The sequence below is a fragment of the Mastigoproctus giganteus genome, chromosome 5 (genome assembly GCF_048544385.1).
Source record: "Mastigoproctus giganteus isolate SK-2022 chromosome 5, ASM4854438v1, whole genome shotgun sequence".
Lineage (NCBI taxonomy): Eukaryota > Metazoa > Arthropoda > Arachnida > Uropygi > Thelyphonidae > Mastigoproctus > Mastigoproctus giganteus.
The window spans coordinates 28522238-28534907 of record NC_143579.1 but is presented as its reverse complement, the minus strand read 5'-3'; the positions used below and the strand labels follow the sequence as shown (position 1 = coordinate 28534907).

Below are 12670 nucleotides of genomic sequence, written 5' to 3'. Positions count from 1 at the left end.
CATAATTGTAAGTTGTGTACAGCAGAGCTGAGTAGTGTCACAGGCCGCTACTCAGCTCTACTGTACAATATAAAAGCAAAGCAGTCTCTTCAAAATCATATAGCCTGCCTGCCTGCCTGCCTGCCTGCACTACAGCAGCAATGCCAACAACTTTGCAGAAAAAGGTGTTATTAGTGAAGCTGTACTATCAGAACAGCAACAATGTCACTGCAGCTATCAGAGAACTCCAGTATCAGAAGCACATAAGGTGTGGACCTATGATTGTCTGTGCTGTCTGCAAAATGATTGCAAAATTTGAAGTGACAGGACATCTTTGTGTTTAACCAGGTAGAGGTCAAAAACGAGTGGACCCCTCTAGTGTTGAATAAGTGGCTATGACTGTCGTGGATTTATCAAGTCAATCTCCATGTGGTAGCACAAGTGTGCCAGCTGTTTCTCATGAAGTGGACATGCCATATTCCACTGTAAGGCTAGTAATGCGTCAGGTGTTGTGGTACTATCCTTACAAGATGCACATGCTACAGCATGATTATGCAGATATTCGTTTCGCATATGCACTTCAGTTTCTGGCATGAATGACAGTGGATATCACTTGGCCACGGAACATCCTTTGGAGTGATGAAGCCCACTTCTGCTTAAATGGACAAGTGAATATGCACAACTGTCGCATTTGGGCAACAGAAAATCCCAGAGTTATCCAAGAGGTCCTGTTGCATTCTCCAAAAGTGACAGTGTGGTGTGGATTTACGGCCACATTCATGATTGGGCCATTTTTTTTTTTAACAGAATGTAACGCCAAATGTACCCCGCACCTATTCTGTCACTGGACAGCGATATTATAAAACGGAAAATTTCGCAATACCAGAGCTGCAACAACATGGGTGCCTTCAGGATACCATATTCATGCAAGTTGGTGTGCCACCCCACATCCATCGTTATGTCCAATGATTGCTAAGGCAACACTTTATGGACAAACAGGTCATCAGCCATTGTTTCCAGACATCTTGATCACCCCAATCACAAGACCTCACCCCATGCAACTTCTGGTTGTGGGGTTTTTTGAAGAACCAAGTGTATTGGGAAGGATGTCGAATTCTCGCAGATCTGAAGAATAGCATTAGACGTCATGTGCTGGCTATTCCAGTTGACATGTTACATTCTGCTATAGAAAATGCTGTTCTTCAAATGGAAACTGTTGTTGATCAAAATGGAGGACACATTGAACAACTGTAGTGACAACTGTTGTTCTAGTGATTTGTATTGCCATAGTGCCATATAGCAACAATTTTTTTTAAATGAAGAGCATATTTTTTATTGTACCTGTTGTCCAAATTTCTCATCAGTAAGTACCTTAGAACTCGCTCCAGAACCCTCTACATAGGGATACTTTAATTTTAACAACCCTATACTACACCTCCAATCTAGTGTGACCTTGAACTGGCAGCTATCACATGACCTGTTCAAGGACAGCTAACTTTGGACAAGTGCACCATGTTCAGATAATAATCTGCCTCAATTTCTTTAGTCTCTTGCTCATGTGCTTCACAGCTTTTGTGAAAAATGCAAGTATCAGAAAATTTATATAATTTAAAAACTAAAATAACTGTAAATATTCTAATCTCATTCTACTGATAAAGTGATACAAAATGGCATATAATATAATACTATTCAATCTGATTGTATAGGAAGCTACTAATTAAGCATATGGTTTCCTCTACAGTGAAGTGTTCCATTCAGATTATAGTTTTCCTGTATATAATCATACTTTTACCAAACATTGGAAGTTTCAGTGGAATTTTTTTTTAATTGTAAAAAAAACCTACATACATAATTGGGTGGGTGTTTTAAGGCACATCAACTTATTGCACATAATGCACCTATTGTCTTCACCCCACACATACACAAACTAGACTTCTAGTGGAGATATTTATGAAATTTTACACTTGGGTTTTTAAGATTTGGGCCATTCCAGATTTTACTAAAATTGGACAAATAAAAATATAACAATGTGATTTTTATTATTTTTTAATCTTCATTTAATAACCCAACTCCCAATGGATGGATTTTCACGAAATTTTATACAGTAGACTTTCAGAATGGCACCTTCAGGGATTCAAGGTACTGCTATTTAGATTTTTCCATTGTCTAGAAAGTTTTATTTTTAATATATTTAATGCAGAAATGAGTCTAAATAAGAAATAGATTAAGAAAGTAAATTTATTAACTGCACACAAACCTAACATGTTGATATATTCTGCCATTAATACACTCCTGCTTACATTCCATTGTATTTTTCTTTATTATATCAAGTTAAAGTTTGCACTGTAGTATCATCACCACCCTCCACACACCGGGTGGAAAAGGCCCATGTTCGAATCAGTCAATGAACCAAGGAACTTTTATTAGCTTTTTTCACACCGGGGCTGAATTAGTTGGTCTCAGGCATAGGTAGCATGGTTTTCCCCCAGAAACTGGGGGTTTCGTCCAGCAAAACAGGCAAATCAACCAGAGAACACACATGGGTACATGAATTAACTTTCCAGGTGACCCAAACGTAATAGTTTGGATTACATTGAGTTTGTCACTAAGCTTTAACTCAATTAGCATCCTGATATTCTTTTCTTACTTGTATAAGATTTATTAATCTTAGAAGCCATAGCAGGGGGGGGTTAATTTAAAATAAAAAACAGTATAATCTGGGATATCAGTACAGAATTAATTTTCAAAATGGCAAGCGAACAAATACAGTAATCACGTGACTTGTTTTCTTTTTTCAGCTCTGCAAGGCACCTACGCTACATGTAAACCTCCAATCTCAACGTGCCATTAGATCAAATTTTCCATAATTAGGATTTCAACAGTCTACTGCATTTAGGCCTTTTATAAAACTGTCAGGCTATTACAAGTTTTATTAAAATCAAGCAATAAATCTGACAATTATTCCTTTTTCTGTCCATCTGCATGTAATAACTTGATTCCAGTGAATGGATTTATTAAATTTTATATTTGAGCCTTTAAGACCAATAGAAATCCAGCAGTTATGTTTTCACACATAACAGACTATCCATACACTGCACATTGTAGTTGAAGCATTGGATGCCATATTTGTTGTAATGCACTGGTTTGATGAACGATTGGACAACATGGCAGAAATTTAATGCACATACATTAACTGGCTTGTTTAAACTCAACCTGAACAAATCATGGCCAAGGTACAATCTCCTTTGATTTTCAAATATAGCTATTGACTGTCTACTATTGGTTGGAAACAAAAATGGCAGCACGTACCAGAAAACCTTATTATTCATGCAGTAAAATTGCACGAATAATAAGGATTATTCGTGCATCTTCAACTGGCATGCAATATTTCACCTATGGATCTGGTAGACAGACTGCCACTAGTTAAATGGCTGCTGGGATATTGTACATTAACTCATTAGTTCACTGAATCCCATATGTTTAAATGCTTGTAATTTTAATATTTCATGCATACTAATTTGTTCCACATTAATCAAAAATATGGACTTCTAAAAATAAAATGCCCTGTATTGGTGGTAATTAAATTCCCCCAATGAAAATGTGCACTAGATTTTTATATGCCAATTCCAAACGAGTCTCCTCTAACACCTCATTTTTGTGACAAGACATTATGACAACGTGAATAATTATACCACTCACATACATAATCAGCCAACTACATGAATATAATTATTTATACATTCCTATTCAGTAATTATTTCAATAATTTATATCCTTGCTATTTCATAATTTAATTACCTGATTATAAATTGTTTCGGGTAAGATCTGGTTAAATTACTCACACTGCATGTCCCAGAAGTGACAAAGCCACCAACAAATTCTGCTTGTGCAGCTCTTTCCTACTTACATTACAATGGTGTAAAATCATGACAAATATTTGCAAAATTTCAATTATATTTTGGCTATCCTCCAGTGACAAGAATAAGGAATGGGCACCACACAACATAAAAAAAAGTGCTATTTGCCATATTCATGACATGGAGGGAGCCAAAAGACCACAGTGGCAATTGGTTGCTTTTGTAATGTTAATGTAATTAGATTCTTGGCAAAGAATAAGCAAAAGATTTGTTTTTACAAAAATGGACTTTGTGATGACACCAATCCTCATGACAATTCTGGTGCATCCACAGCATGGACCAGTTTCTTTAGAAGACTAAATAGAATGCAATGAAGGTGCAACTGGCAGAGACCTCAGAACTTGAACTAATCCTCAATACACCTGTGACAGATAGTTGTTTACCCAAGATGAGTTCGATAACCTAATTAGAAGAGATATAGCCCTCTCCAAAGAGGAAACAGAACTTCTCACCTCTAAACAAAAGCAGAAACACTTGGTTAAAAAGTGTCTCACTATCAAAAAAGAAACCGGTTTTGTAATTCTTTAGAGTAAACTGTCTGTTCTGCTATTGATATGGTATCAATAGTGTTTAAGGAATTATCACAAATAAATGTTACATCTGAATGGCATCTCTTCAACTCCCAAAGAGTGTGAAAGCTGTTCCTTTGCATAATGGGAACTTAGAGCAATATAATCCCACTGCCAACTTTTCATCTAAAGGGGACACTAGCATGAAGACACCACTTGAAGCAGTGGAATAGTTGCAGTGACCTCAAAGTCATTAGTATGTTAACACATTTGCTACCTTTTATATTTACAAGGGTCATCCCTATGTGCCTTTGGGGCAGAATAAGACAATTCTTTTTAGTAAATGGATTTATCTGTGAAGAGTCATCACTCAAAGTAATACCAGCATCTGTTGTTTGTAGCATTCCAACATCAACAGATGTTGGAATGCTACAAACAACAGATGCTGTAGCATTCCTACAAACAACAGATGCATTTAAACGAGATTCAGAATCCACATCACTTGGATAGAATTCTATTTCAGTATCAGATGACATATTATAAAGGGCTGATTCAATGTTATCAGCTTCAACATATTGTCCATCCCTGTTCCTTTTCAGCCCTGGTGCTCCTGGCTGTGGATATATTATAACAATCCTTTAGGGTAAGATTCTGCAGGAAGACTTCATTTTGGCAGAAATATTATGTTGGTTTTATTCAAAAATTTTAGAAAACAAATGTTTACATTATTGCTTTAAAAGGGAGGGATGGTCAACTTCTAATACATCAAATTATCTTATCAGTATTAATGGCAAATCATGCAAGTTTATAATATGGCATCAGCCAAAAACTAAAATAAATAAAACTTTCCATTTCACCTAACCATATCCTCCAACAGTTTGTCTAATTTTTCCATGAATTTATTCAATCTATTCACTTCCACTAGAAAATCTGCAAGTTTGTTCTAGCAATCAACCACCTGCCAGCTAAAAGCAAACTTATGCACATCAATTCTGAAACCATCCTTCCTAAATTTATGCTCCTCGTGTGCAGTCCGAGCAAGAGGAAGAATCCCATCAGCACTGAGACAGCACAGTCTACTCAGAGCCTTAAACCTCAATCAGATCACTCACAGTTGCCTAGTCTCCAGATACAATTTATAGAACTGAAGCCTTTCTCAGTTAGAGGACCCTCTTTTCTCCCCTCACCAATCTTATTGCTCTTCTCCATATCCATTCCAGAAGCTCCACACCTATGCATGCAGTACTCAAGATGTGGCCTAACCATACCTTATTTTTGAATTTTGTTAGCAGAGATAACCCTGCTAGCCAAATTCCTGTATATTATTGATACCATAATATAAATGGTTTAGGTACTCTATTCACATTGACTCCTCTGAGACCAGTCAAGTCTTCTGAAAGCTTCAAGGGCAGTAGTAAACTTCGGAGATATTGGTACCTCCTTGTAGAACTCCTTTCTCAATTTTAAATTTGCTACTGTCTTTGTCTAGACTAATAAAGGAGGTAGTGTTCTCATAAGCCTGATATATCTTCATCAGTATCATTGATAAGTACAGAAAACAACAATGGGCCCAACACTGAACCATGCAGCACTCCATTAGGCATTAGTCCACAAAGGGAAAAAATTCATAGATAACCACTGTCTTCTAGCACTCAACTATCCCTTTATCCATAGCAGTAACTTGCTCTTAATGCCACACTGCTCAAATTTCTATAGCAGTCTTCTTTGTGCAACAGTATCAAAAGCTTTCCTGAAATCCAAGCATATTATATTGAATTATGCTTTGCATCAAACTTCTTTGTGACCGCATCATACTATCCAGTCAAATTGCTGAGACAAGATTTCCCCTTAACAAACCAATGCTGCACTCTTGTCTATGGGTTCCTGCATTACTTTAACCAGTGACTCCATTATTTTCTCTGGAACAGAAGTGAAACTAACACGTCTGCAATTACTCAAGTCACCCTTTGTGCACTGGAAATACATTTGCACATCTTCAGTCTATGGAGACTTCCCCCGAATCCAGATATTCTCAAAATTATGGCTACAAGGTTGCTTACCTCCTTGCTGCCTCCCATAATATAACTGGACAGATTCAATCCAGGTGTCTTTTTTGCATTAAGCTTCAACAATCTCTTCCACTTTCCTCTCAGTCATCATAAAATCATTTAGTACCCTGTCAGATCTTGAACTTCTCAAATTGACTTCCATAAAGAATTCCTCATGTGAATGTAGATGCAAAAATACCTATTCAGTTTGTCAGCAACTTGACCAGGATAATCAAAGTATGAACCACCAATATCAATTGGACCAATGTGATTCATCCCCTTCTAGTGGTTACATAAGTAAACAAGTCTGCTGTTTTTCTTGGCATTCTTTGCCAAATATTTCTCATAATCTGCTTTAACTTGCCTAATCTCCTTTGTGACTTGATTACAGACTTATTTCTACCATAGACTTCTGTATGACCTGTTTTTATATGCATCTCATGCAGTTTTATTCTCTGCCACAAGTATCATTAGTTCATCTAACATCCACTTAGGTTTAAGCCTTGAACGGTATTTCTTAGTTGGTATGAAAAGCCTAGTAGCTTCTATGATTATTTCCTTGAATGTTTCCCATTTAAAATTTGCTGATAGTAACATCAGTTTGTCCCACTTTAATATTCAAGTTGTTCGAGACCACTGTAATCACCTTTAAAAAAGCAAAAACCCTTTAATTTACCCTCAATGGTAGTTACATTTTTAAGTTTTTTTTTTAGTTGTTGGCGCATCGGCTTCTGTGGCCATAATGCACCCCCAAGGTTTTTGCAGTACTGTGATCCAAGCCCGAGGTGGGATTCGAACCTGCGACCTTTGGGTTGTCAGGCAGGCACTTTACCCACCCGGCTAGCCCACATCAATACATTGTGATCACTGCCACATTGTGATTATTTTATCTGCATATTCTTAATGCATGAATATGAATGCTAATATTTATATCAAAAGTAGCGTGTTGTTTGTTATTTGGTTTTTAGGAGCATTAGCAACTAAGGCCATATTGCTCCGGGGATGTGCAGTGGTAATTCCCTGACCTTGCATCCTCCACATTTGGTGGTCACAGGCTCGAACTCCAGTCCAATCAAGAAGCGTGTGCTTCTTGATTGGACTGGAGTTCCTACTGCTCCTGCCCACCTGGCTATGGAGGCACCATCAAAAGTAGTATTACTTCCTCTTGAACATGCTGTTGTAGAAAACAATCATCCAATAAATCCACAAGTCTTGCTTGTGTGAGTGACCAACCCACACGATTTAGTCAATATCTGGAAAGTTAAAATCCTCCCCATTATAAGACATTCTGATTTACTAGCCCACTATTTCTCTGTAGTTATTCATCGTACTCTGTGCACCAAACTGACTCAACATTGCGCTGGCCACTCATGTCAACTGGATGTAGTGCCTTTGATTGTGCTTCTTAACAAAGAGTATAACCCCTAAGAGCAATACTGAAATAAACAGTACAACCATATCAAAGTCCGTTTATACATAAAATGTACTGGTTTACAAAAAAGAAAAAATTATTAAAACTGAGCATGATTAGTGCATAATGAATAAACACTAAAATAACAGTGCAGGATTTATCAGTTGTGCTTGAAATTTTCAGATGACTGTGAGAATGAATTTCAATATTGCGAAATATGTGGGAAGAGAGAAGAACTGAGGGCCATTTGACCTAGCCATCTTATCATTTTCAAAGTGATTTTTTGAATTAATAACACTAGCCAACAAAAAATTTTCATACCTCTGCAATGAAAATGAGACTCTGGAGGAAATACATGTGCTGATTCCGAAAATCATAATAAAAATTCTATCGCATCTACATCAAAACATGTACCAACATTTAATGTTACAACAAAAGGATATATACATATAATTCAAGTTTGTAATACAAGTGTAAAAAAATGTTTATACGATTGATTTACAACCCTGAAAATGTCACGATCAGTTAATACAGTACTTGGAAACCTTGGCACAGCCTACAAAAATCCTGACCGAAAACACTAATTGGTGTCTCTTAAAATTGTTGCATCGGAATTTGAATCTAAGAACCAGAGATAGAAGTCTGATTATGTTTACTCACAGGAAAGCCAAGGCCAGAATTGATTGCTAAAATTAAGAATTAGCTTATATCTATTAAATAAGTCAGTATGTCATCCATTACTGGCTAGATGTTCACCATCAAGATGGCCACCAGTAAAATTACAGAGCCAAACTTCTGGGATCACTGCTCTTGGCGCATTCCCCCCCCATCTCCGGTCTTCAGCACAGCTGCTAGCAAACCGTAACCGGCTAGTACTAACCGACAGATTCCTGCCAAAGAAAATGCTGCCCTCACTGCAAGCCATCGACGGGGACCTCCAAGAAGTGGTCAATAATAAAAAATACAGGAAGGGAATCCTCGTGGAACTGAAAATGTGAAACTGTGCTTTGTTGCCTTCCAATAATCTGATGTAACTTATGTTTTTCTCATGTATATCTCTTTTGTAAATATGTTTTGTAAACCCTTAGCACCACCATGCCGTGACTAATTGTATGTCTATCATGCTGCAATTAAAGATTCTATTCCATATTAAGCAAAATTGGCATATTTTGTTAAAACGTAACTTCCTCTATATTTAATAACTGTGACATGTGAAATTATCATGGTGATTTTCAAAATCTAAATATAAAAATTGGTTAAAAATAGGATTTGCATTCTTGGAGGTAAAAATCGTATTGGCTAATGTAATTAGTGCAGTCACACATAAATTGACTAGAAAAGCATCTGTTTGATCAAAATACACTCAAACATTAACTTTTTTTTTGTTTTTTTTGGAAAAGCTGTTTTCCCATCACTGGTATATTTTCAGAAGTACACTGTCATTTGCAAACTTCTGAAAAGAACAAATCTGATTTTAATTGTAGTGAGGGGTTGATTAGGAAACTTTAGTTCACTCTTTAGTGAATGTGTTTTGCTACATACCAGCTGTATAATGTCAGTTGTGCTACATCTACCCATGATACTACTATAATTACTATTATTTTTTCTTTCGATAAAATCTTTTTTTTTTTCCAGAATAACACCAATGTTTCTAGCCTAAACCAAAGAAGGGGAATAACATTGAGGGAAAAAAAATGACTGATCACACAATTTATATTTAGAGATCATAAAATCTAAATAACTCAGTCCAATTTTATTATCAAATTCAAAAATTTCAGCTCAGAAAAAAAAAAAAAAAAAATCCAGACAACAAATCACAAACTTAAGATAAATCCAAGTGCCTTTTAAGTGAAGCATTGCGTATGTTACATTAATAACATTTAATATAATTAATTTTTTTGATGCATTAAAATTCTGAAAAAATTTCACTTTAAAGACCTTTTAGATATGCTAGTCATGCACCTATGAATAAATGCACAACTGTTTTCTACATTCACAAATGATAATGCTTAAATCCAGTGTGTTCTCCCCCACAAGACACAAACCAGACAACATAAGCAAACATGTTTGATCTTGAATTTTTCAAAGCTTTTTTTTCATGCTTCATCTTTTATAAACTGTCTTAGAAACACAGATAAAAGATGGCAGCAAGTACAGGACAAAAATTAAACAAATTCTTAAATTAACAAAGACATTGTTTGAAGCATCACATTGATCTACATGCATATTGTGAAAGGGTTAATAATCAGTAGGTACCTACCATATTAAGACAATTTACTGGAAAATTTCGCTACATCTTATTTGTTCAAATATATATTAGATGCATGTAATGATAGGGTTTTTTTTTTTTTTTTTTTTTAAAGGTCAGGCTATAGTGCTGTTACCTAGAAGATATGAGCGAAGCCTTTCAGGTCTCACTAGAACTTTTCCTTTATCGCAAAGAAAAATCTCATTAAAACCATACTTGTAGAAATCACATGTCTTTCAAGAAGTGTGGAATCAGCATTGCACTGATAAAAGAACTGCATGATTACACAATAAACAAAAGTGTCATCCCTACAGGTGCAAGTACCAATCAAGAGTAACGTTAAAGATGGATGACTTATTATCCATGCGATGAAAGGGTCCAAAATGAAAAATGTTTAAAAGAAGTGACCCAAAACTGGAGTTTACATTAAACTCAGGCCACAAAGTAGCACATTTATAAGATTTAAGAAACTAGAAATCCTAGACTTTTGTACAAGACCAGCTAACTCACTTCTGCTTAAAGAGTTCAGATAAAAGATTTTGTAGCACAGGTGTTGAATCTATTTTAGCCCCTCAAACCCACACATCTCAAAAACAGGCTATAAATATAAATTATGAATATTAAAATCATTGTGAATCAAGAAAATTATAGCTAAATGGCATATTAAATTTATGTACAGAAATGAATTTTCCTGAAACTGATCGTCATGAAGGAGCTGATTAATTTGTGTAAAGAAAAAGATCTTGATATGATTGTGTGGTTTTTACTTCATAAAATGCAAGTGAACATCGCAAAAGTTTCATACTTTGTTTCAAATAAACAGGGTGACACTCTCCAAAATGCATTCAAATTGGTAATGAAATATTTAATTTCATCATGAAAAACAGTATTTAAAACTACTCAATGGTTAATTATTAGGTGATTTTCGGGGGGGGGGGGCTTGTCTGATTCCATTAACGCTAAAATAAAATTATTGTTAAATGTCGGGCATCCCATTGTCACGGATATCACTTCCTATGCCATACAATTATTCAGATAGGCTGATTAAAACAAAGAAAATTAAGTACACATGAAGAATCATTTACATGCAAATGAAATGTAAAATATACATATTGAAGTATTATTTCTGAGAAAATCAAAAAATAAGTTCAATGGTTTAATAAAAACAGAAATTCTGTGGTGGAACTTCGGAACAAGGCAAGTTAATAACAGCTGTTATTTTAAAAAAAAATTAAGAAAAATAGTCTCCATCTCCATTTTGTTCCAACACTGCAGACAGTCTCGCTGAAACGTCAGAGCTACAAACCCGAAATCATGCAAAAACCTCAAAAACGACAATTCAACCACCATCACTAAACTATATTTATCGATCGCTAAAATAATTCACATATAATTCAATAAAGTGAAAACATGCACAAAAACATCTGTCCACCATAAATAATGCATCATTCACACGTATATAATCACATGTTAGAAACAAGTCTTCAAAGACTTTAAAACAAACGAATTTTTTTAGAGAATGTAAAATTTCACACATCTTATACAAAAGACATTTTTGTAAATTAAAAACAAACGCAAATATTGGCAGAAGAGGTTAAAAACGGTACTCTAGCTAAGTTATCAATTAAAAAAAAAAAAAAAAAAAAAGGCTGCATTTCGTTGAAGTTGAATTGCTTCAAAGCTTTTGAAAAATAATACAAGGTATTTAACACGTTCAAAAAATAATTCCTTAATATTAACAACCACAAACAGAAGAACAAAATATCAGCATTTATTCTCAAAATTTTGAGGGATGGTTTCTTACCATTTTGGATTCCTTTCCGTTTACCACCCAACCCGAAAAATTGACGTTTGGATAATGGCGTCCAAAACGTAGAAAGGACCGGTTTACGCAACCCAGGCAAAGCAATCGAAATGTAATCTCGTTCTAAAAGCGCTAAAGATATATATAGGTAGCAGAACGATAGAGGTAATTGCACCATAAAATTTTGTAGCAACGTTGCGAAACGAAGTTTTTCCAAATGTTGCGACATTGATGTGGAATTTTTTTGGCCATATTTCACAGTGTGTATAAATTAACAAGTCTCAGTCAAGAGTTGCGTGTGGGAGCGTACTGTAAAAAAACAGCTTCATAAGGATAAAAATTGTTTAATTATCTATGATTTTGTTTTCTTTAATTATTATCACAATCATTAGTTAAGACCACCATTCTAAACTGATTCCCAACAATCTGCGTTTAAGAGTGAGTCTCATACGTTCAGGCGGCCTTAGTACCAGACTCTTGGCCAGTCCGCACCTATTTACATGGTTTTGTTCCCAGAAACAGTGGTTTTTCTTCCAGCAACACCAAAGCGATCAAAGGATAAACGCAATTACAGACTCAATGTACTGATTTCTCATGTCCTTAATTGCTTTGCGTTTAACACATACCAACTGAAAAGAAGTTGCGAAACAGCATTTTAGGTCGATATAAGTGACTAAAGTAATATTTCACAATAAATTAAAATTGATCGTATTGCAGTGCTTGTTTATCGAATTGCGCAACTTTCTCCACTGCA

The 12670-nt window shown here is 35.4% G+C and overlaps 1 protein-coding gene across 1 annotated transcript in view; it reads right to left on the bottom strand.

Moving 5' to 3' along the window:
• Window positions 1-12023, bottom strand: part of eEF2 (eukaryotic translation elongation factor 2) — an 86097-nt gene extending 74074 nt beyond the window's left edge. Inside the window, exon 1 of the mRNA XM_090373964.1 lies at window positions 11917-12023. Within this exon, the coding sequence (XP_090230090.1) occupies window positions 11917-11919 (3 nt within the window). The 5' untranslated portion in view covers window positions 11920-12023. The remainder of the gene's footprint in view (window positions 1-11916) is intronic.
• Window positions 12024-12670: the final 647 nt, after the last annotated feature.